This window comes from Argentina anserina, chromosome 2 (genome assembly GCF_933775445.1).
Source record: "Argentina anserina chromosome 2, drPotAnse1.1, whole genome shotgun sequence".
Classification (NCBI taxonomy): Eukaryota; Viridiplantae; Streptophyta; class Magnoliopsida; order Rosales; family Rosaceae; genus Argentina; species Argentina anserina.
In genome coordinates this window covers 26,235,800-26,259,832 of record NC_065873.1, presented here as the reverse complement: position 1 = coordinate 26,259,832, position 24,033 = coordinate 26,235,800, and the positions used below count along the sequence as shown (strand labels likewise).

The window sequence follows — 24,033 nt, the reverse complement described above, 5'->3', positions numbered from 1 at the left end:
CAACAGATCGACAATATACTATGCAACATCCAGAGTAAAAACACAAAGTCACAGTAGCATATTTTAAATTCCCCATTACTACTTGTAGTGAAATTAGAGTGTCTAAACTGCCCTTTTTCAGGGGTTTCATGCTTTCTATGATCTATGTATAGTATGTTCGTATAGTAGCCGCATATTCTTGAGACCTCCACCATCTGTACTAAATTCTGTTTTTAATCTGTACACATATCACTTCTGTCTTAATCACAGCTTATAATTTAAGCATTAGTTTGCTGGTTATGGATTTTAATATTTGTTTCAAGATCATCAAGTTGAGGAACTTGAACAAGGGACCACAATAGCACAACCACACTGCTTGTGCAGGTTAAAGAAGCACTGAACTTATCCTACAATTTTCAAGCTGTGGTCCTTCAACTCCATTTAGAAACAAATCTATCTGTAATCACTATGCGCGCATTTGCTGCGTATATATTATAAGTCAGAAAGTACGTAGGAGAATATATAGGAGATGTGTTTTGGCTTGTAGAGCTAGCAGCTTTCGATCAAGAGGAGAAGTAGAGTAGCACTAGACCTGTTGCCAAAGGAAAAGCTAAAACAAACATCTAGCTAGTTCGAGCAGACAACATGATGATTATGTCAATTACTATGCATAGAACAGAAGATTTCTGGCTATCTGATATGAACACGGTTTACAACTTTACATTTTTCTTGGACGGATTATGTTCTCTGTTTACAAAAATTAAGGTTTACACAGAATAAACATGTAGATTGAAGCAGGTGAGAGGCTCTGAGGAGTGAGGACCACTTGCTTTTCAATCTGGGAAGCATGAAGTTTAGCATGGGAGAAAAGAAATTATATATGCATCAGCAAGCAGTTTAGAAAATAGTTGGTAACATGCAGCAGATGTGTATATAACTATATATGTTACTCAGCAAGAACTAAAATTATAATAAATTATTGCCTTCTAGAATATGTAGAATTACCTAAATTTTCTTGATATTGTTAGTTTGTTGCTCACCCTCATTAGGTTTATATGATGACATGTAAGTTGATTTTCTGTCTAAGACAATATCATGATTCATTTAAGAAAAAACATACAAACTAATTAGATCAAATAAGTCCTACATTCTTAATTTCGTTAATTCAAATATAGAATTCACTGTGCAACATGAGACAGTCATACAGTAGTCTTTGCCAGGCGACTTTATGATCATGAGGTATCGATCTATTTTGAAAATAAGGCTCACAGCTAATTCAAAAGTTAAGTGAGACTTTAAAAGAATAAGATTTTAAATCCCATATATACAGAGTTACAGACATGCGCTGTTAATGTTCCAAAGCTCAAACCCCCGTGCACCTCTTACCTTTTTAACCTGTTCCTTTCCCACTTATTTTTGTCCACAATCTCAAACCCTAATCAACCCCCCCTCCCCGAACTCAACCCTTTTGTCCCTCAATCTGTCAATCATGGACTCCATGAGGAAAAAAGGGAGGGAGCATGGTGGCTGCGCGACTCAGTTCTGTTTCTTCTGCGCAATGAAAGAACCCGACTCCTTCAAGAGGAGAGCCACACTAGCAACCTGTTTCAAGCAACTGCCTCTCAGAGACGACCAAGAAAATGTTCTGGTGCTGAGCAGCCTATGGCACATTGCTATGACTCACCCTGATGACCAAGAGTTCCCAAACCTGGGCATATTTGAGTGCATGGCAAGGCTAATCCACAAAGGCACCAAAGACCAGAGTAGTCGTTGGCTTCAGAAACACCAGAACATATACATTCCTTACTACGCTGCTCATGTCATCGGTTCTTACACCATGAACCGAGTCGAGTTTGCAGAAATGGCAGTGGAATCGGGTGTGATATCCCCGCTGCTCGAGCTTCTGAGAGGGAAGATGAGCTGGGTGGAGCAACGGGTGGCTGTTCGAGCCCTCGGGCACCTTGCAAGCTACGAGAATACCTTTAAGCTCGTTGCAGATCATGAAGAGGAGATGGTGAAGTTAGCCATGGAACTAGCTTCGACATGTGTTGATGTGGTGTATGCTAGCTTTGTGGGAGTGAAGGATAGAAGCAAAAGACCAAAATACCACTGTGATTTGGTTACACGAGGTGTTGGAGGTTTGGAGATGGAGAACTCCAAGGCTGACGAATGGGCTAGTCAACTTCAGTGCTGGTCTCTCTACATCTTAAACTGCTTTGCTTGCAAACAAAGGCCTCTGGCTTTGAAACTTATTTGCAAGCAAGAGTTTTTGAGAGAGTTGTGTAGCATGTGGGGTGGGTTATTGGCTAACCATGATTCCCCTGCTGGGATTGGACTCATTCGAATATTGTGTTATAGTAAATATGGAAGGAGAAAAATAGCTGAATCGAAAGAGGTTATCGAGCGCCTGTGTAATTTGTCAAGGTCTTCAGATGATTGGCAGTACATGGGGATTGATTGCCTTTTGCTACTTCTCAAAGACACGGATACAAGGTACACGGTTCTTGACATTTCATCTTTGTTTCTCATTGATTTGGTTGAACTCAGAAGCCTTGGAGATCATAGATCAAACTTAGGGGAAACAATTGCAAAAACACTTCTTCTCGATTACAAGCAAAGAAAATTGAACAAGAACGAAACTTTTGAAGAGTTATGGAGTTTGATAGAGAGGAGCAAGAAAGAGAGAGCTTTGTTGTCTAGAGAAATATGGGAAGAAACAATGGTTTTGGTGGATTTGATAAAACAAGAAGCAAATCATCTTTTTTGTAAAGGAGAAGTAGAGGAAGCTCTAATCAAGTACTCTGAAGCATTAGCTCTCTGCCCAGTAAGGCTGAGACAAGAGAGAATGGTACTCTATAGCAATAGAGCTCAGTGTCAAATACTGCTTAGGGATCCAGATTCCGCCATTAGAGACGCAACAAGAGCTCTCTGCTTGTCACGTCCAGCTAACTCTCATGGGAAAAGTCTGTGGAGAAGATCACAGGCTTATGACATGAAAGGGTTGACAAGAGAAAGCTTGATGGACTGTGTCATGTTCATCAATGGCTGCATCAAGTCTGAGAAGAGCAGTCAGATCAGGGTCAATATTCCGTACTATGCAGCACGGATGATCAGCAAACAAATGGACGCAACGTGGATTTTCGCCAGTGCCAGGTCCACCATGGCAATTATTCAAGTTAAAGAGGTACAAAAATCAGAAGGTGATAAGGGTAACAATGAAGGTGGTAATCATAACAAGCAAGAAAACCATCAAGAAATGATGAAAGTTTTGATGGCGAACAAAGGTAAATATAGGTTTCGAACTCATATATTTTTATGATACACACGCATGCAGTAAGAGAATAAGAATGATGGGTTTTTGAAATTCAAATGGCTTGGTACTGTTTTGGTTTTGTTTCTTCTTTTCTTTCTAACATATGGCGTGCATGAGAGCAGGTATAATTGATCACTTTTGGTTCTGTTTTTTCAGGTCTGTCCACTATTTTAGAAGAGCCTCTAGTGCATAATATGGTAAAGGAAGAAAGTAGCAGAAGGAAGCAGGAAAGGGCAAAAGGATGTAAATTGTAATAGATGGATGGTACGTACGTATCTGCAAATTATGTCGAGCCTCAATGATCGATATTTATCTTTGCTGATAATAACTTGTCAAACGCTGAAGTTTCTTCAGCCCAAATTAAATTATGAATCTCGCGCAAGTAGAAGTTTAAAACAAAAGCTGCATTCTCATGCACACCAAAATCTTTACATTGCCCTTTTTTTCAACTTGTCTAGAAGTGGCTAGCAGTTCAGATTCACACTTTTTTTTTCACTTTTACTTTTGATAGATTTTTGAGTAAGATATTGTCGAAAACTTTTCTCCTCTCAGCTTTATAATATGTGACTAGCGGCATGCATGTTTACCTTCATGACTTTATGGAAGGTTCGGAATAGGCTAAGGTTTGACAATCGTCCCCCTATTTTCTCTAAGTTGTGTTGCTCAATTTTGGATTGGATTCGTCAAATTAGCCATTTTGCTCCTGGTCACTTTAAAAGTGTTCTTGATGCCCGTTTATTGGTCTCTCTTGGTGTTGTTTCCAACCGCTGTAAGGCTCCAAAAATACATCATGTTTTATGATAGACACCAATTTATCCTTGGGTTAAAGTTAACACTGGTGGATTGGCTAAAAGTAACCCAGGTCCACCAGCATGTGGTGGTGTTTTTTGGGATACTTCAGGTGGCTTTTTAGGGGTTTTTGTCAATCACGTGGTTAGAATTCTTCATTTTATTCTGAGTTTTATGTTGTGATTTTGGTAAATGAAATTGTTATTGCTAGAGGTTGGTTTTACTTATGATTGGAAAGTGACTCTGTAAGTGTGGTAGCATGTTTTTCTTCTAAATATTTTCTCTCCCCATGGAACTTAAGAGTCTGTTAGCACAACTGTCTATCTAAAATCCGCCTGATGTATTTTCGATACAGTCATATATTCAAAGAATGAAATGTGGTAGCTGATAGAATAACCAATTTAGGCCTCACCAATGACTCTTTTTATTGTTATGATACTCCCCATAGTATGCTCGTCAAGTTTTTACAAGTTAATTGCTTGTAATTTCTGAATTATCGGTTTTCATAGTAGGATTATCTCTTTTCCTTTTCTTTTTCTTTTGGATTTTTTTTCTCTCGGCATAATTTTGGTCTAGTCCCCTTACTATGTATTTTATTTTATTTTCGTTTAAAAAAAATCTTCACATTGTCAAATCATTACTTTTCAGCAATCGTTCTCAAACTGACGGACCTCAAAAATCTCGAGCCGATTCTTTCTTATCATTTTTCAATGGTGAACAAATAAATCATAATAATATATATGTCTCATCATGAAGACATTTCTAAGTTTGTCACTTGAAGCAACTTCTACAGATCAAGATATTTAATTTACCAATAAGCAGATTACATTAGAGAAGTAAAAGGAGGATGGCCACGTACTCCAACATATTTGATAAAAAGAAATTATCGAGAAGGAAAGATGTATATATCCATGTTCGAGTTGCATGCACAGTACTAAATGCAATTACAATATTGGTGAGTTAGGCAGATTAACACCCAGCACCAATTACTCTCTAAATCAACTTCTATAGCTCTACACCAAAATAGCTTCTTTAATTTTCCGGCAGCACTACTGCTATAAACTTTTGACTTTTAGTTCATTGAAATCTCTAACCGTTCAAAATTTCATGCATATTCAACATATATCCCCTAAATCAATTTCTACATGCAGCTCTACGCCAAAGTAGCTTCTTTAACATTCGGGAACACTAGTGCAGTAAACTTAAGACTTTTAGTTAATTGAAATCTAACAATTCAAATTCAAGATTCCTAATTTTGATGTAATCTGATTTTTCACCTCACTCTCCATAATGCCAGCAAGCTCAAACATGTAACAGCAACAAATGAGTTCCATAATTGCCTCATAAGCATTCCCTAATTCCCTAAATTTTCAGCATCAAGTTATATTGTAATCTTATTTGTCAATATATACTGTCTTGTACCACAAGGAACCAAACATGCGTTGAGTATTCTGTACCCACTAACCCTAAAATAGCAAGAGCTTGATTTTTATTTGCTTATCAATGATAGAGCTGGGAATAAGTTACTCTCAGTAATCTTTTAACCCAACCATCCAAATAAAAATTACCGACTGATTCTGATTCTAATGTCGACGACGGAGTAGATGGAGATACTGAATGACTGCAGTTATATATCCGACGATGGTTTTTGGCAAAAACTGTCGTCTGATACGATTTTTGCATTGTAGTAGTGCTGAATTGCTAATTGACCATATATAGCGCGCACTGGCTCGAGTTAGCGCGCCCTAGATCATACATTTCTGTCATAGTTGCATCATTTGGAGGATCTGAGATCTATCTAGAGACTAGAGCAATCCAAACCCATTAATGTCCTTCAATTCCCTATAAGAACTGCAGCAGGTCGAGACTCGAGAAGAGAATGACTAGGAAACACGTACCATTCTCGACCAACTCTCCTGTGAGTCCAATCTTCGGCATCTCTCTTGATCAACATCGAAATGATCGATATCGTGGTGGCCTGGAGCCTTTGGCGCCGCTACGGTAAATATTTCTTTTTAAACAATACAAGAAACCTACCACACAAGTGATTTACAATTAAATTGGCCGTATGCCCTCTCTGTCTCTCTCTGTCTCTTCAATTTGTAAAGCACAAGGGGAAACAATAGATATTTCCGGCCACAAAAGAAGTTTGGGATAGTTACCATATGTGGCTTCAGATGCAAATCTGATTGCTTTAGATACAAATGCAAAAATGAAGCATTGTTCAACAGTATGAACACATTCATCAATATCACAATAATTAAACCACAATAAACCTCTCATGGTTTGGTAATTATATAGATCACTAGCCACCAACAAGAAATCACTAGTTTCTATATATAATTGGGCCGAAAGGCCGGAGCTGGCCCAGTCCAAACAACGTTCCCAATTCCAGTGCCCATGGGTTTATCTTATAAAGCAAAAATGACCACTATTTGGGATTGGTGTTGCTCAAACTTCGATATCACCCCCGCCTGCAATTTTACAGTAGCAGTAATGGTGATTACCAACTTCAATGGAGCTGGGGTTGGCTTTGGTATGATCTGAACAAAAACTTCTTTGGGGTCTCATCTATATTATTTCTGCTGTGGCCCTTTGACCGATTCCGTTTTTCTCTGTAGGATTTGGCGTTGGCTGCGGTTTTGGGGTTGGCTGGGGTTTCGGAGGTTTGTTCTTCCTCCTCTATTTTTGTTCTCGCATTTCTATCTTTTTTTATTCTGTTTGATTTCACTATTGATGGGCATGATCACTCTTCCATAATCATTTTAGTTGCAGAGTCTCAGTGAATCTGATTGGAAAATGGAAAATTTAGGGGTCATATGATTGCCACTAACTAGCTTCTGGAGAAAACACAAAAGATTTAGTAGGTCTAAGGAGTTTGGTGTACAACTTCATTGCATCATGTTAGATTGTTCAAACACTAGACAAACCAGGAATTCAGTTTGCCAGAGGTCATCGTTTGTGGCCATTGGGATTTGGGAGATAGGATCAATGCCGGAGGATTGTGATATATCAGTTTATTCACTTGTTTATGTTGAGAATTTTTAGCCGACGATGTCTTGGTCCTAGGCTAGGAGCCTTTTTGGTTCATGAGAAACTTGAAAGAACTGCCGCAGTGTAGATTGGACTTGCAGTAGGTGACACTCTTTTGGAACTAAGGGAATTAGGTTACTGTAACTAGAGGCTTAGTTAAGATGGTTGTGAGATCAATAGTTTTGGTTTTTCTTAGGCAGGAACTGCGAGTGTGCGAGAAAAGGGATATTAGGATTCAATCCTTCTCCAGGGTTTAGATAGATAGTAGGCTTATCGTATGCACATTTGATTCATTCCCTTTAGAGAGTGCTCTTGGTCTTTTTTATGTTTTTACCATACTTGGAACTTCCAAGAACTTGTTTCCCAATTCATTACATATAGTAATTTTTGGGATCAATTTTTTCTTCACTTGCTTGTATATCTGAGCATTTGCTAATTTCAATTGTTTCTCTGCTACAGGCACACCTTTGAATTTCTTGGGTCTTGGTCTAGGTATTCCCTTTTAGTCAAACTGGAATGTTTTACTTAAATTTCTAGAAAGTTTTGTATTTAATTTTTTATGTGCAGATAAGATTGTGTTAATGTCGTTAGTGTGGCATTTTGTTTGGAAGGTGGAGGCTGTGGTGTTGGACTAGGTCTTGGATGGGGCTTTGGCACTGGATATGGTAGTCAGTATCATTCTTCTGGGGTCACATTTCATGGTATAGAGGTTGGGAAAAAGGATCAGAAACAGAAAACCAATAAGGACGTTCATGCTTCGCAATAACCTCACCTCTGCTAATTTTGCAGTAGGTGTCTGAATTCATAACCTCCGCCGGGTAAATGTTGCATTTCTGGCAGCACCCTAAAGTTGCAGTCTTCATGTCAGCACAAGCCACTGTGACTAAGAAGATGGTCAACTAGCATCTAGTCAGTTTGCTCTCAAATTATATGTAGAGAAATCTTAAAACTGGAGGATGGAGATTCTTCTGGTGTTCAGTATTCATTTGATTCTTCTTCATGTAACTTGTTGAGTAAAATTTAATCAAATTTATCAGTCTTCATGAACCTTTTATTCTTCTTCATCCCGCAGTGGATATATACTAACAAAGAGAGATTAACTAAGGAGAGAGAGAGAGACCCCACGATTGCATACCTGTACTAAGTAAAAATCACGCCTACAGAGCAAGGGGGAAAGAAGAGAAGAAAGAAAGGTCGAAAGTTAAAACACACATCTCAACCGACAAGATTCTATTATGCTCATCCATCCACATGCACAGTCAGCACAGATACACTAGTGAGCCATCAATTTAGGAAATCTGAACTTTCATATACTACACAATCAGAACCGGTACATAAGGGTGGGGTGCCTACGAGGAAGAGAAACTACATTACAAGATCCAGTGGAGCTGAGCTATTGTCATTTCGCTAACAACTTTGGCACAGTTTTGATATTGTTGGGTACTATATTACAACAGAAGCTATCCTCCATCAACGAAATCAAGATTAAGAGATGATACAGGAAACCAACAAAGAGAAACACAATTTTTTGAAGGTTCCAGGTCGTGTTTGCCGTTTGGCACTTCATTTACGAGATAAAATATTTCCTACCTCTATGTCCATCTTTGACAACATACATCGAGTTTCTAAATGAATTGAGACCATTTCTCCTCCCGCTTCCATGAGCTACCAAAAACTGGGGAGAGAGTCATATCCTCAGATTGCACGAAATGCAATCAAAACTGCAAAGAGAGAGTTATCAGTATAAAGAAGGCAACCTCATATTCATCAATTAAAATGGCAGAAAGAGGGGACAGATATATCAAAGGCACAGTCAGTAAATGATAAAAAAACATGGATAAGCAACACATCTAAGCTGCTCTGACTATACTAGTAGTATATTTGCTGTGCTAGTGAAAACAAGAAATTGTCAGGGCTCAACAAAACTCACAAATCAAGCAAAGGAGAAGAACAATCCAAAAAGCTACATGAGCAGGCCAGCTATACTGCACATAGTACTGGGATCGTTGAAGTTGTCTCTGTATTGCTCCATACCAGCCATATAGTTGTTTATCATAGCAATCACTGTCCAAACAGCTCTTGCTTCTTTCATAGCAAGCATCAATGCTCTAAATCAACAGAAAAAAACAAATCATTAGTAAGATCAAATAGAAAAATAAAAAAAATAAATCAGAAGTACTAAACCAAAGCATCAAAGCATACACACCCTAGGCAACTGAGAAGATGGTAACAATGCAGCATCATTGCCTTCATGACGGTCCACTGCCTTCCACTTCCTGACACCATTCTTAGACCACTTCAACTTCGATGCAGATTCCATGGAACTTATAAATCCAGACAAACTGGGTATCTTTCGCACAGGTTGTTCAATCATCATAACAGAAGAAGATGGTAACTGGCCATCATCATAGACTGCAATCTTCCAGGAACCAATATCAGCACTAGCACTAGCTGTCCTCCTATGCCCATGTGACTTCTCCTCCTGGGAACCACACGAGTTCTTTGCACAATCTGGTGCTGATTCTCTATCCGTCACTTGTGGGTTTTCAATATCTCTACTCTTAGCAACAACTTTCTCTTCAGAAGCAGTCGCTCCCGAAAGAAAAGAAGCTAGTTCATTACACTCTCCTTCATCCAAACGCACCCAAGGCAGAGAAGTCTTCCCCTCAGCAAAGGCAGATTCCCGTAATGCATTTTCAACCTCAGAAATCTGGCCCTCCATAGCAACAATGAATTCGTGGTGCCTATCTCTTGCATCCTCACTTGGACCTCTAGCATAACTCGACCTGACCGCTCGAGCAAACTCATCTAACTGCATTTCAAGTAATAAAAAATTGATCGATTAATCTCTACAAGATCCACAGCCGGAAGAACTAGTCAACAAGACAGAGATGGAAAGAGCAAGAGTGAGGAGGGAGGACCTGCCACTTGGTAGTTCCAAGAGTTGTACGGAGATCCCTGCCGAGTTCCTCCGGATTCCACATACTGGAACTGTCCTTTTTTGCGTGAATCCATGTTCTATATGTCGATTCCATCCTTCAAAACCACATGAACAAGAACACCCACAATTTAGTAACAACCCAAAACCAAGCTGAGCGCCACTCTATGCCTTCTATACACATTGCACTACAGCCAAACCAACTAGAAGCTTCACAAGTATTTCAAGTATTCAACAAATTGCAGGAGATGATGAAAATTAGGGTTAAATTTGTAAATCATAGAATTTTATTAATTTGGGGCCGAACACGACAAAAGAAAAAACAGGATCTTTTCTACATGTAAATCAAATCAGCAATTGGACAATTTGATGTATGCGGACAATAGAGCGCTAGATAAAAGGAAGAAGGGATAAACAGAAATGGCACCTGTCGGCAGATTCCTGAACTTCCTCGGCGGCGGAGAAATATGGATCCTTCTCCCATCGATCAAAACTCGAAGCCATTTCTGAACCCACCACGGCGAATCGTGTAATCAAAATACACCACCAACGACTAAGGACGTGTAATCTATGGTTTGATTAATACTAACGAAACCCTAAGCTCAAAAAAATATATGTACAAATTTCAAATGGGAAACGGAATTTCAACTGCAAAATTGAGAGTACAAATCTCGACTTGGAGGGAGGAGAGATTGCGTAATATGGATGAAGGAGGAGAAAGGAGAAGAGGAAGGTGGTGGTTGGGGAGAGAAGAAGCTAAAAAAATCCAAAAACCATTTCCTCCCCATTGACGTGTCTTCTGTTTTAACGAGTTGAAGTTGTCGCGGATTTAATTCGCGAGAAAATAAGACTAAACGACGACGTATTGGGGTCGGCGGGTGCGGGGTCAAAATTGGGGGATTAAAGAAAGTGACGGGGGATGGTCAGTAGTATTGACGAGTGCGACGGCGGCATTATGGGCATGGCAAGTTGGCAACTGCCTGGAAGCTTTAAACAAATGACTGAAATGAGTGAACGACAGTTTGCTGTTTTTGTGAACGACAGTTGGAATCAAACTGTTTTTGCTTGCTTGATTGCCAGCAATGTTTCAAGATTGAGTTACAGTACCAATATTTGTTGTTTTTCTATATCCATGATACATAACAAAGGTCGTTCGTATCCTATATATATATGGTTTCGGTTTTAACATGGTTACAATATGAGAATAAGAAAAAAAAAATTAAAAACTAACAGTTCTTATTACATCTTTAAATATGATTTCAACGTATGATACAATCGAATATCAAACTCGTTTTCAGTTGTTGGATTTAGAGACTCGTTGCAAGTCATTATGTATTATATATGTAAAGATTTTCTCAAATGCGGAGGTCCGCACTAATGATTTTTGTGCGAATTTTCATCTTTTTACCACTTTTTGATCGAATTTTCTCATCTACACCGTCTAGTATCGAGATAATATTGTGTAGATCATCTCTACAAATTTTCAGCCAATTTGGTAATCGTTAAGGCCCTCAAAATCGAATAACAAATGGACGTACCGAATTCTGTCGAACCGTTACCGTTCATATTTTTAACAGAAAAACGCAATTTTGAGGGCCTTAACGATTACCAAATTGGCTGAAATTTTGCAGAGATGATCTACACAATATTATATAGATACTAGACGGTGGAGATGAGACACTTTGATCAAAAAGTGGTAAAAAGATGGAAATCTGCACCAAAATCTTGGTGCGGACCTCTGCAGCCAAGAAGGACTGTATATATATATATATATATATATATATATAAAGGTTCCTTCCACTAAGGAATCTTTTTCTGGTCTTTTAAATGAATAACTCATTAACCAACTTTTCGACTACATTACAACGTCTCCACCGTTCAACTTTTAGGGTCTAATGTGTAGATCACCCCTGTAAAATTTCAGCCAAAATGGTGATCATTAAGGTATCAAACTTGGCGAAAGCAATTGACGCACCAAATCTGTCAAACATGAACCGTTTGTGCTTATAAATTAAATCACAGTTTTGAATGCCTTAAATACCTCCATTTTAGCTGAAATTTTACAAAAGTGATCTACACATTATGCCGTTTCAAGTGCGGATGTTCCGATTCCGACGATGGCAGGCCGTAACGGTGTGGCATACCAGCACAGTCGCACTCCCCACCTCCTGGCGATCTCGTATGTGAGCTCCATAGGCGACCCACGGCGGCTGGAATCTGCAAAAATCAAGTTTCTAGGCAGATTCCGGTGATTTCGCAATTTCGACCGGTCGCCGATAGAGCTCTGACCGACACATACGGGACCTATGGGACGTGGGGAGTGCAGTTATCATGGTATACCCTGCCGTTGTGGCCTGCCGTCACTGGAATCGATGAATCCGTACCTTACGTAAGGTACAGACGTCCGTACTTGAAAATCCTTATATATATTACAACTGACTGTTCATAAGTCGCAACTACTACCGCATCACACCAATATTTTCGATATGCACATCTCCCTCTCTGAAAATAAATTCAAAGTATTAAGTTTGTGTTATAAAGTACCAGGTATAAAATATCAAAGCTCTACCGAGCAAACACTGTGAACAATTTTTGAGTTTATGCCGTGCTATATAATCAATTTAGTTTCCTCAAATGTCTTAGAAAAAACAAGTGTGCATATTGATATGAGTAAAACCAGGAGATACAACGCCTCTCAATACTTATGGATGGCATATAAATATATCACAGACACAATTGTTATTGTTATTTGCATACAGCCATACACTTCGTGTGTGTTTGAATACTATTTTATTATTTTATTTTTATTTTCAGAAAAACAAATTGGATCATATAACTAATCATATAAATAAATTAATTGGAAATTGGGGGCATTCGCGTAATATCAGAAACCTCAGCGGAGGTAACACGAATTTCTCATTAGTTGATAAACCGCAATCAAGGGGTTTTACACTGTAACACTCGAGTCTCACAGACATGGAAGAAGGCGGCAACCAACTATGCGAGGCGGCCAAGAACGGCGACGCCGACAAGCTCAAAACTCTAATAGACTCCGGAACTGACGTGTCCTACTTCGACGGCGAAGGCCTCAGCCCCCTTATGCACGCAGCCAAGCTTGGCCACGCCGCCGCAGTGCAGACCCTTCTTGAAGCCGGTGCCCCCTGGAACGCTCTCAACCCTTCCAATCTCTCCGCCGGCGATTTCGCCATGAACGCCGGTCACGAAGAAGCCTACGAGCTCCTCCTCAATGCCGGTAAAGTGATTCATATAGAAAAAAACGAGTCTTGATTTTTGATTTTGGTGTTGATTTTATATGAAGTAAAAATTGTTAATTATATTTATGTTAATTAGGGATTCAAGCTGAGTTGGTACTAGGAACAATTGCTAGGAGGGAAAATGACAATGGGGTGTGCAATGATGAGTATTTGGAGGATAGAGTGAGCTTTAGTGAGGATAAGTTGATGGATGCCGAAAGCAAGGCTGTGATGATGGCTTGGGAGAATCCGTTGATGGAGGCACACGCGAAAGCAGTGTGTTCAAATGGGGGTCATATATTGAACATTGGATTCGGGATGGGTCTGGTGGACACTGCCATTCAGAAATACTCCCCTGCTTCCCATACTATTGTTGAGGCTCACCGTGATGTTTACCAGCGCATGCTTGATGCCGGTTGGGATAAGAAGGAAAATGTGACAATCATTTGTGGCCGGTGGCAGGATGTTGTGCACGGACTTCCGACTTTTGATGGTGAGTGAATGTGGATATGAATGTGTGACCTTTTCAGTTTTTCGAGCTTTTGAATGTGACATCGGTTTTGTTTTTTGTTCAGGGATTTTCTTTGATACGTATGGAGAGTATTATGATGACCTGAGAGAGTTTCACCAACAACTTCCGAAGTTGCTGAAGCCTGGGGGGATCTACTCATTCTTCAATGGACTTTGTGGAGGTAATGCATTCTTCCATGTAGTTTACTGTCACATAGTTCAGCTAGAGCTTCAGAATTTGGGTTACTCCACACAGTTCATTCCCTTGCCTGTTAAGGATTGTTTAGGAGAGCAAGTTTGGGAGGGTGTCAAACAGAAGTATTGGCAGCTTGATACATATTACCTCCCTGTATGTCAGACCTTGGAGGATTCAGAATGATACTTGGATCGTAGATTTTACTTTTAGCTTGTGTCATTGTAACTTTACCATTTTCAAATGGTTCTTTGATATTTTTTTATGCCTGCTTAATCGATGTTACACTTGCTGCTTCTCATTACTTCTTGTGCTCACTGGAACCTGATGACAAACTTAACTAAATAAATTTTTGCTCATTTGTTAGAGTTACCTATTAGGGAACACTGTTGCATAACAGCATTTTTGGTCTTGTTGTTGGTAAGAAAATGCCTGAGCAAAGTTAGTGTATTTGAGAGATAGCACCATGAGATAAAATATAATGTATCTATTTTTCTTCAGATGCAATGTAGAAGAAAAGAAAACAGAAGAAAAATCAGTAAGAGAATGGTCTTTGAATTATGCCAAGTAGTGCTTATGGAAATCTCTCACACAGGTTAAGAAACTCATAAACATGATCACAGATGTTTTGGTCTGATTGGAATATTTGAGTTTTATTTCTTGTAGTTGTGGAAACAAATAACTTAATCTTATTGTTGGCCTAGCTCTAGATACATTCTTTGCCCCATGATCTGGACTAAGATCGGGTTTAGCAATGCTGTTGATACTAAATCCACTCAATGGCAATAGGACTACCTACTACGTGTTTCCCATCGGACCACTGCAAGTAAGCAGAGCTGGTTGTACCAGATGGCATAGGACTGGCAATAAAAGTCACTGTGTAAGTCTTCTTCTCATTTGCTTGGCTGAAACTCAATGATTTAGGCTCAATCAAGATCTCCACTAATGGGGATTTTTTAGTTACTCGGACCTTGTATCTTGCTGGGGTACCAACATTGGTTAGAGTCCTAGTGTAATTGACAGATCCTCCCCCCACCCCTTCATCAGATGTATTAATAGTAGCAGCAAAAGATGGGTAATTGAAATCTTCAACTCTGTATTTCTTGCTCGAGTCACAGGTGAAGTCTCTGTGAGTGAGTTTCTTTATATCTTCTGTTGTGTAATTCATAGCACAGAGGAAGCGTAGGTAGTCCTTGACTGCAAGATCGTACACAAGTCCTGGGTCGAGGGCTGCGACTGGGTTAACATGCCCAGCTCCATAATCAAACGGTGTTGCAGGCTTTCCAGTAGCCACATCTTTGATTGGTTTTCCATTTTTTCTTGTATAGGATGTGGTCATGAGAGCAGATTTGATGGCAGCAGGGCTCCATTCTGGGTGAGCTGCCTTGAGAAGGGCGGCAATCCCACTCACATGTGGGCATGACATGGATGTACCTGAAATGATGTTGAAGTTCACCCTCCTCTTGTCTTCAGGTAGTCCAGTTGGTCCGGCTGCACCAGTCCACCCAGCTAAAATATTCACTCCTGGTGCTATCAAGTCTGGTTTGAGTACTGCTGTAGTGACTGGGTTGGGTCCTCTGGAGCTGAATGCCGCCACCACTGGTGAGGGTTTGATGCCCAACTGTGTCTTCCTGAAAACCAGTGTGGCTTTCGGATTACCATGGGAGGCAATATATCTCTTTATTGCATCGCCAGCTTTCTTGCCAACCAATGCAGTTGGCAAGAGATAGGGGTCGGCCACAAGTTCTTCGCCATAATATGCTGTGTTTGCCAAAATCATCCCCAAACCTCCAGCCTTTTTTACCACCACACTCTTTTCGACCCTGCTTCCTCCCCGATCGCATACCACAATTTTTCCGGCAACAATTTCAGGAATTAAAGTGTTAGGAGCGCATTGAACAACGCTTGTGGAGTTACTTGCATTAGGAGCATAAACAATAGGAATTAAACCAGTAGGTAATGGTACTGTATCATGATCGAGTGCTATACATCTGTATATCTTTCCATTTCCAAGAGTAACATAAGCTGGGAAGTCCCGGTCTAGTGTTCCTGCACCCACAGTGGTTACCCAAGGTGCATTGTTGGATGAGCTGTAGGAATTTGGCCCATTATTTCCAGCCGAACATGACACGAGCACTCCCTTAGCCATGGCCGAAAAAGCTCCAATGGCAACAATGTCTATGGAGGGATCGTCGTACTGTGCTCCTGGAAAGGACAAGGACAACGATAAAATGTTGACACCATCTTTAACAGCCTTGTCCATTGCAGCCAAAACGTCAGAGCCGAAACACCCTCCAACCCAGCATGCCTTGTATGCGGCAATACGTGCTTGTGCAGCCATTCCTTGTGCTGTACCTGATGCATAGCCAAAGAAGCTTGCTCCTGGAACAGGAGAACCAGCAGCTATGCTTGAGGTGTGAGTTCCATGGCCGTCATCATCTCTTGGTGATCTTGATTCTACCATTTCATTTATGCGTCCGTGTGCTGCTTCATACCCTTTCGAGAAAAACCTGGCGCCAATCAGTTTCCGGTTGCAGCTCGAGGAGTTGAAGTTTTTACCCTCCTCACACTTCCCTTTCCAGCTCCTTGGCACAGGTGCAAGACCCTTGTCGTTGTAGCATTTGCTCTCAGGCCATACACCAGTGTCTACAACTCCAATTACCACCTTACTCACATTGGCTGATGCTGGAAAGACGGCTTCAAATTGTCCTGTTATTCCAAGAAACTCCGGTGTCCGAGTTGTATCAAGCTCATATCTCATCTCAGGTAGGACTGAAAGAATATCTGACTGTTTTTCGAGCAGCTCAGCTTCCTCACTCGTTAGCCTGGCGGAGAAGCCGTGAACTAGATTCTGGTACGTGTAAAGCATGTCTGCTGAAGCCGACACTGATCTCAAAGATGAGCCATACCAATGGTAATGGTCATTGTCAAAGCTTGCTGGTACTTTTGACTTGTCCATCTGAATTATGTAAGTTTTCTTCATTTGCTGATCTCTCTCTTCTGCTATGACGCAGATGTTAGAGGCATGCTGAATCAGAAGGCTTACTAGAAGCATGAAAAGAGGTACGTTCTTCATCTTCCCGACTTGTGCCATGCCAGCATGAGCTTTTGAGTTTCAAGCAATAGAGGTGTTCTCTTCTAAGTTCGAACTTCACAGTAAAAGTAACGACAATGAAATTGAATACTCACATGGAACTGAGAAGACTTTGTTTTGATAATATACTGTTTTTACGGACCAATGAAACTAACATGCCCAATGAAATATATCTTTCCATTTTGATATTAGAGATAAAGTAAAAATTCAGGGATCTAATTGGAAAAACGTGATGGGATCCGATTAATGTGCTCCACATTAACATCTGAAATATATTTGATCATATAGTCGCACACAGTTTAGTTTTCTGGTCATCTTTGCCTTCAAATCCGAGTACTTTCCTCCAAGAGGGCAATGTGGGTGTATGTGTGCACTGTAGTCAAGGAGGGCATCTAATTATTTTTCTCCTTTTCATTCTTCAAAAACAGAAAAAGTGAACAAAATATTCATGTTATTTTCTGTCTCTCAGAGCCAAGTGAGCTAAGGAAACTTGGAAGTAAGCAGTAAAAGAGGTTAGTCTTGTCTCTCTTCTGGTTTAGAATCTGGTAAAATTCTACCAAGACATGCAAGGCATATGAACGTGTTGCTTTAACAAATCAATATATTAGGTGATTAGGTGATGCCATTTTGCGAGGATTTCAGTGTTATATGAACTTATGACAAGTATACTTATGTTTCCCTGATTCCTCAGAATCTGAGTTTTATCAGAACATTACAAAATACTGAAAATAGAAAATTCGATTTGTTGGTCATATATAGGAAGATGGAAACAATATTATAGGCAGACTCTGTTGATCAAACATAATTGAGATGCATGCTTGAAGGCAACTGTTGTAGAGTGATGAGATCACCCAATTATGGAGTCCTTTAGTTTATCAGTGACAACTAAATAAGTGAAAATAGCTATGTTGCACGGATACGGCAGTCAGAGGCGTGTCGTTGTATCCGACACGTCCCGACACGCCAATACGCCTTTTTGCCGTATCGGACACGTCACGTGGCGTATTGGAAAAAGTTGACGTTTGGATACGTTGACCGACACGGCTCCGTTTAAAACCTAAAAATCGCATCGTGTCGTCTCGCAGCCGTTCTGCTTCTCCTTTCTCCTTGCGACTCCCCTTCTGGTCAGCACTCGGCAACAGAGCGTCGGTCTCTACTCGGCAACGGAGCTTCTGTCTCTAGTCGGTGACTCCTCTACTGCCTCTCAACGCTTCTAGCCTTTGCAACTGTACGGCCCAAACCCACATCTCTCTCTTCCAATCGAGCTATCCCCATCAGAGCCATGACAGCCGTCGTCCATCGAGTCGCTTCCGCCAGCGTCGAGGTGGAGGGCCGCACCATCTCGTCCTCGTCGGCCTTCACGAGTCCGATTCCGGCTCCGATGCTGAGTACATGTCTGTACATCCCCACTATCCCTCTACATTTCAAATCTCTCTTAGCTTAGCTTAAATTGACTAGTTTTGATTTTTTGAGGGAACTAGTTTTACTAGGTAAGTAGTTCAGGTGAAACTGTGAAAGTTTTGTTCTTTTGTGAGGGGAACAAATTTTACTATGAAGTTGAGGGTTTATGGTTTATGTGTACTTGTTGTGGATTGACAGTGAGTCAGTTTACATTGTATGGAATCCTGAAGGGTAACAAGCCTGATTTTCATGTGGCCATGGCGCCGGATAAAGCAAAGCCCTTTTACGCTTTCTTGGTTGAGAGTTTTAGAAAATCATACAAGCCGGATGCAATAAAAGGTGAAACTTTGCTCCTTCAATGTTTCTCTGCTGATTTCATGTTTTGGATTGGATATGAACTCATTAGGCTTGAATCGTCTGTAATGATCAAATAGAATGTAAGTCGCAATTTTGTCCGATAGTGGAAGTGGATGGATTTGTCACCCGAGATTGGAAAGGATAAGTTTGTTCTTGAAATAATATATCTTCTTCCTTTAACTTGCACAGAACCTGGAAAATCGTAGTTCGTTTTAATGAGTTGCATAGCCAATCCAGTCTCACCATGTTGTTGATTGCCTTTTGTGGTTGTGTTGCTTGTGTAGATGGTGTGTTTGGAGCAATGATGAAGGTAAGAGTTCCACTCAATTTTTGAATTATGAAACCTCGTGTTTACTGTATTTTCTGTATAATGATGTAACGGCCTAGCTATATGGAGGTAAATTATATTTGAATATTTGATCAATATGAGAAGATTTACTAGGTTCATATATAATTGGCTAGCTTTGTAATTGTTGTGGTTTAAATGTGTAGGTATTAGAGGTCATGGAGATAGTGCGAATTTCCTAAGTTATTGATGCATTTTTATGACTTTTTGAGAAGTTTAATTTAACTAAATTATGAAAACTTTATAGTATGATGTTAAACTATGCACTTTATCACTTGCATTTTGACTATTTAATGTTATTTCTTAAACATTGTTATGCAATTGATAGATTTTACAACTTTATAATAGTATTGTTAATTTATTTTATGTATTAAAATTATATATAAATATTTTTTATTTATCGTGTCGGAACCGTGTCGAAAGAGGAGTTTTTGAGATTTGCCGTGTCGCGCCGTGTCCGTGCAACATAGGAAAATAGAATAGAAGCATCAACTGTGCGCTCTAACTAAACCTCGAAACCGATATCATATAGCTTGATTATATGAATACAATTAGAAAATACTGTTCAAAGTAGCATTCCTTTCAATTCCTGACACATTTTCCTGTACAATCAATATTATTTACCATCTGTTCTTTCCTCCTTTAATTTCAACATTGAACTATGAAATACATCAACTGGCTATACTTTGCTCAGTTGTTGGGATACCATGAGAGTTCCCAGATAAATTCACGACACATGCAAAGATATACAATTGGTTTTATGCAGGAACCTTAAATAACCTGATCTGAAGTTAGATCAGTTCTTGAATGTTAATCTATACCCAGGTGTAAGCAATAGGACTACCGACTATGTGTTTCCCATCAGACCATTCCAACCGACCAAAGCTGGCAGTGCCTGATGGCAAAGAGCTAGCAACGAAGGTGACGGTGTATGACTTCTTCTCATATGAATCACTGAAGGTAAGTGAATCTGGTTCGACAGATATCTTCACTGCTGGGGTCAGTGAAGATATGGAGACCTTGTACGTTGCTGGGGAACCCACATTGGTCAGAGTCCTTGTGTACTTTAGAGTGGTTGATGCACCAGTACCGCCCCCTACGCCTGAAGATGTTTCTAGCGCAAGGGAGAAGGACGGGTAATTCAAATCTCCGAGGCTGTGTTTCTTGCTTGAGTCACAAGTGAAGTCCTTCTTAGTGGTTTGCTTGATCTGAGCAGCGGTATAATTCAAGGCACAGAGGAAACTTACGTAGTCCTCCACAGCAAGATCATAGACAAGGCCAGGGTCAAGAGCTGCCACTGGATTCACATGGCCAGCACCATAATCGAAAGGTGTTGCAGCACTTCCAGTTGAAACATCTTTGATTGTTTCTCCAGTTTTGTAGTTTGAATAGGCTGTGGTCATGAGAGCAGACTTGATGGCCGCAGGGCTCCAGTCAGGGTGAGCTGCCTTGACAAGGGCTGCGAGTCCACTCACGTGTGGGCACGACATGGATGTACCTGAAATGATGTTAAAGCTCACCCTCCTCGTGTCTTCAGGAAGTCCAGTTGGTCCAACTGCGCCAGTCCATCCAGCTAGGATGTTCATTCCTGGTGCTATCAGGTCTGGTTTGAGCACTTGTGGTGTGACAAAATTCGGTCCTCTTGAGCTAAACGCAGCCACCACTGGTGAAGGTTGGACGCCTAACTCTGTTTCTCCCAGAGAAAATGTTGCTGTTGGATTAGGATCCGATGCAATATAGCTCTTTATTGCATCACCAGCTTTCTGGCCAACTGCTGCTGTCGGACAGAAATATGCATCAGCAACAAGCTCTTCTCCAAATGTTTCAGTGTTGGTCAGAATCATTCCCACACCACCGGCCTTTTTCACCACCAGACTCTTTTGAACCCTCGGAGTTCCCCCTCGGTCACACACCACAATCTTCCCGGCAACCTTGGCCGGAATCAAACTGTCTGGACTGCACAAATCACCACTTGAACTGCTCGCATTGCGAGCATCAATAAGTGGAATCAATCCTTTTGTCAAGGCTGCTCCCCTGTATAGAGATATACCTGTATATTTTTTAGCATTTCCAAGGCTGACATAAGCCGGGAAGTCCCTGTCCAATGTTCCAGCGCCCACAGTGGTTATCCAAGGAGCAACATTGGACAAGCTCCCTGCCTCCGGTCCACCGTTTCCAGCTGAACACGACACTAGAATACCCTTCGCCGCGGCAGAGAAGGCTCCAATGGCAACCGTGTCTCTATAATAATCAGCCAGTGTTCCACCAATAGACAAAGACAAAACATTAACCCCATCCTCAACAGCCTTCTCCATTGCAGCTATGATATCAGAACCAAAGCACCCTCCAAGCCAGCAAGCCTTGTAAGTAGCTATACGAGCTTGCGGCGCCATACCCCTAGCTGTACCAGAGGCGTAACCAAGGAAGCTAGCTCCTGTAACAACTGACCCCGCCGCGGTGGTTGAGGTGTGAGTTCCATGCCCATCGTCGTCTCTCGGTGACTTGGATTCAACGCTTTCGTCAATAGGTCCAAACGCTGCTTCGTACCCGTTTGAGAAAAACGTAGCACCAATCAGCTTCTTGTTGCAGCTCGAAGAGTTGAACGTCTTTCCCTGCTGGCATGTCCCTTTCCAGCCACTCGGCACTGGTCCAAGACCAGTGTCGTCGTAGCTTTTGGACTCCGGCCACACACCGGTGTCCACCACTCCTATGATCACCTCACCGACCGTCTCCGAAGCCGGAAACACAGCTTCACTTTTGCCTAGTCCAAGAAACTCCGGCGTCCTAGTGGTGTGAAGCTCGTACCTCCGTTCCTCCAGGACAGAGAGTATTCCTGGCTGCTTTTCGAGCTGCTCGGCTTCCTGTGCAGTTAGCCTCGTTGAGTAGCCATGGATAACAGTCTTGTACGTGTAAAGCATGTCAGCTGAATCGGTGACTGCTTTCAACGACGAGCCGTACCAGTTGACATGGTCGTCCTCAAAACTCGCGGGCATTGAGGACTTGTCCATGTGAACTATATACGTCTTTTTCACATGCTTACTCTCTTCTGCTACCACCTCACAGATGTGAGTGATAGCCAGAACGATGAGCGTTACCAGAAGCAAGAATTCCGGCGCCTTCTTCATCTTGTTGGATCGAACCTGATGAGCTTATGAGAATCAAGAACAAATTTCTTAGTGCCGACGGAAGTGAAATTCACATATAGAGGCACTGAGAGAGATTCCTTGCGATACTTCTCTATTTAAATATTCTCCACTTGGTGCACAATTATATGCTACACGATTTTTCTTTTTTTTCTTTTTTTCTTTTTCTTTCTTACTTTGTAACCACCTCTTTATAATAGCAAATTTGATTCTTGTACTCTTTTTTCAGGACTGAAAATGGATAGGGACCTACATTATTGGTGGTACTATGATTGAAGGGAAAGAAGAATGCTGGTAAATTATGCTCATTTCAATCATTAGTGATAAACTGCCATTATTCTCTTATGGTTAGATCTGTGCTAAGCTTAGTGAAAACTAACATGTCTGGCAATAGATTTAAAGCGTAGTGAAAAGGTTTGAGGTGTTCAATACGCTTCCGCCTACCAAAATCTGTCACTATGCAATTACTTTGTGCAACACTTGTGCAGGTCATACTCATTTCACTATCCACATTTATACTGGCACTAGATTATGATCTGGTTTTAGCAAATTTGTTGTTGCTTGCTCAACTTCAGCTTCCTATATTTAACTCGACAATCTACCTATGACTGTGTTCAGGGCAAGAATTAATCTTCCCCCAAACATATGTTTATCTCTGTGTTCCACACTTCCACCTAGCAAGAAACTACGTGGAAGACTCCATTATCGCTTCAGCTAAGGTTAGATAGAGTTTGATTTCATACACTTTCTTTTGCTTGCAACCCTAAAATCGGGCAGTCATTTCTAAATCCAATATACACGTTGCTTATTTTATCTATCTTTTGACATCGAACCGAAAGTTATAGTGGAAGTCCCACTAATATCAGCTTAGACATTAATTATCGTGGTGCTAATTGCTGAGGATGAAAATCATGGCTACAACTTCTAGTCTTACCAGGAAAGTTTGTAGAGATATATCATACAGATATACACCAACTACCGAAATGGAGGGATATTGGCCGGGGAATCTGAGCTTGCATGGACATAGATTGCGTCTTATCAGATTATAATGGTGTGAACTGAAGTATGAACCAATTGAGGATTGCCAAGAGCATTGAATAATTTGTTTGTGATAAGCATAATTAAGTTGTATCTAACTACGAAAGAAAGGAAGAAAAAGACTTGCATGTGTGGTATGTTTCCCTCCCAAGTCTATTTTCTACTTGGTTGCAATTAGCTGGAAGGTACCCTACCACTAGTATTGGTTGTTGAGTGGAAGCTTTTGGTAAACGTACATATAGAATATCATCTCTAACCATTGTAGAATTATAGACTTCTCTTTTATTTATGGTACAAGATTTATTTTGAAACAGAACATTCATTGAGGCATTGATTGAGGCTCATGAAAACCTTAACTATATGTAAGCTATGAAAATTAAACTTTATTTCTTAATATTTGATGGTATTTCAAGATACGTAATGAAATGAGCGAGCACAGTGTCCATCTGCATAATTACACTATTTGACAACACGAACCTCAGGAAGGAGTATTGCATCAAAAAATGAGAAACACAACGCCAAAAACTTTTAATTTGCTTAAATTAATACAACCTCTAATCGTGCACAAGAGATCTAATAAATCAGCAATGAAATGGGGTTGCCTAGTGTCAACATTTTGGCCAAACCAATCAACAACGTGGTGTG

At 40.6% G+C, this 24,033-nt stretch overlaps 7 protein-coding genes across 7 annotated transcripts; 4 read left to right on the top strand and 3 right to left on the bottom strand.

Moving 5' to 3' along the window:
- Positions 1-1,489: 1,489 nt before the first annotated feature.
- Positions 1,490-3,546, top strand: LOC126784268 (uncharacterized). Its single transcript, XM_050509746.1, has 2 exons — positions 1,490-3,263; positions 3,449-3,546. The coding sequence occupies exons 1-2, from the start codon at positions 1,538-1,540 to the stop codon at positions 3,544-3,546; spliced, it is 1,824 nt and encodes a 607-aa protein (XP_050365703.1). The 5' UTR covers positions 1,490-1,537.
- A 2,991-nt stretch (positions 3,547-6,537) lies between these two features.
- On the top strand, positions 6,538-8,123 carry LOC126783719 (protein TRIGALACTOSYLDIACYLGLYCEROL 5, chloroplastic). The gene is made up of 4 exons (XM_050509235.1): positions 6,538-6,617; positions 6,703-6,747; positions 7,574-7,606; positions 7,726-8,123. The coding sequence occupies exons 1-4, from the start codon at positions 6,578-6,580 to the stop codon at positions 7,878-7,880; spliced, it is 273 nt and encodes a 90-aa protein (XP_050365192.1). The 5' UTR covers positions 6,538-6,577; the 3' UTR covers positions 7,881-8,123.
- A 279-nt stretch (positions 8,124-8,402) lies between these two features.
- Positions 8,403-10,847, bottom strand: LOC126783309 (uncharacterized). Its single transcript, XM_050508757.1, has 5 exons — positions 10,480-10,847; positions 10,036-10,150; positions 9,321-9,926; positions 9,045-9,222; positions 8,403-8,835 (listed from the first exon to the last, which is right to left on the bottom strand). Exons 1-5 carry the CDS (start codon positions 10,554-10,556, stop codon positions 8,810-8,812), a joined length of 1,002 nt encoding a protein of 333 aa, XP_050364714.1. The 5' UTR covers positions 10,557-10,847; the 3' UTR covers positions 8,403-8,809.
- A 2,144-nt stretch (positions 10,848-12,991) lies between these two features.
- Positions 12,992-14,310, top strand: LOC126783646 (protein arginine N-methyltransferase 2). Its single transcript, XM_050509152.1, has 3 exons — positions 12,992-13,305; positions 13,404-13,799; positions 13,882-14,310. Exons 1-3 carry the CDS (start codon positions 13,029-13,031, stop codon positions 14,193-14,195), a joined length of 987 nt encoding a protein of 328 aa, XP_050365109.1. The 5' UTR covers positions 12,992-13,028; the 3' UTR covers positions 14,196-14,310.
- Positions 14,311-14,516: 206 nt separating this feature from the next.
- On the bottom strand, positions 14,517-17,125 carry LOC126783642 (subtilisin-like protease SBT1.7). The gene has a single exon (XM_050509147.1). It carries the CDS (start codon positions 17,101-17,103, stop codon positions 14,776-14,778), a length of 2,328 nt encoding a protein of 775 aa, XP_050365104.1. The 5' UTR covers positions 17,104-17,125; the 3' UTR covers positions 14,517-14,775.
- A 1,260-nt stretch (positions 17,126-18,385) lies between these two features.
- LOC126784267 (uncharacterized) lies at positions 18,386-19,389 on the top strand. Its single transcript, XM_050509745.1, has 4 exons — positions 18,386-18,497; positions 18,703-18,843; positions 19,146-19,171; positions 19,354-19,389. The coding sequence occupies exons 1-4, from the start codon at positions 18,386-18,388 to the stop codon at positions 19,387-19,389; spliced, it is 315 nt and encodes a 104-aa protein (XP_050365702.1).
- A 356-nt stretch (positions 19,390-19,745) lies between these two features.
- On the bottom strand, positions 19,746-22,476 carry LOC126782079 (subtilisin-like protease SBT1.7). Its single transcript, XM_050507241.1, has one exon. The coding sequence runs from the start codon at positions 22,330-22,332 to the stop codon at positions 20,023-20,025; it is 2,310 nt and encodes a 769-aa protein (XP_050363198.1). The 5' UTR covers positions 22,333-22,476; the 3' UTR covers positions 19,746-20,022.
- Between the last annotated feature and the right edge of the window lie 1,557 nt (positions 22,477-24,033).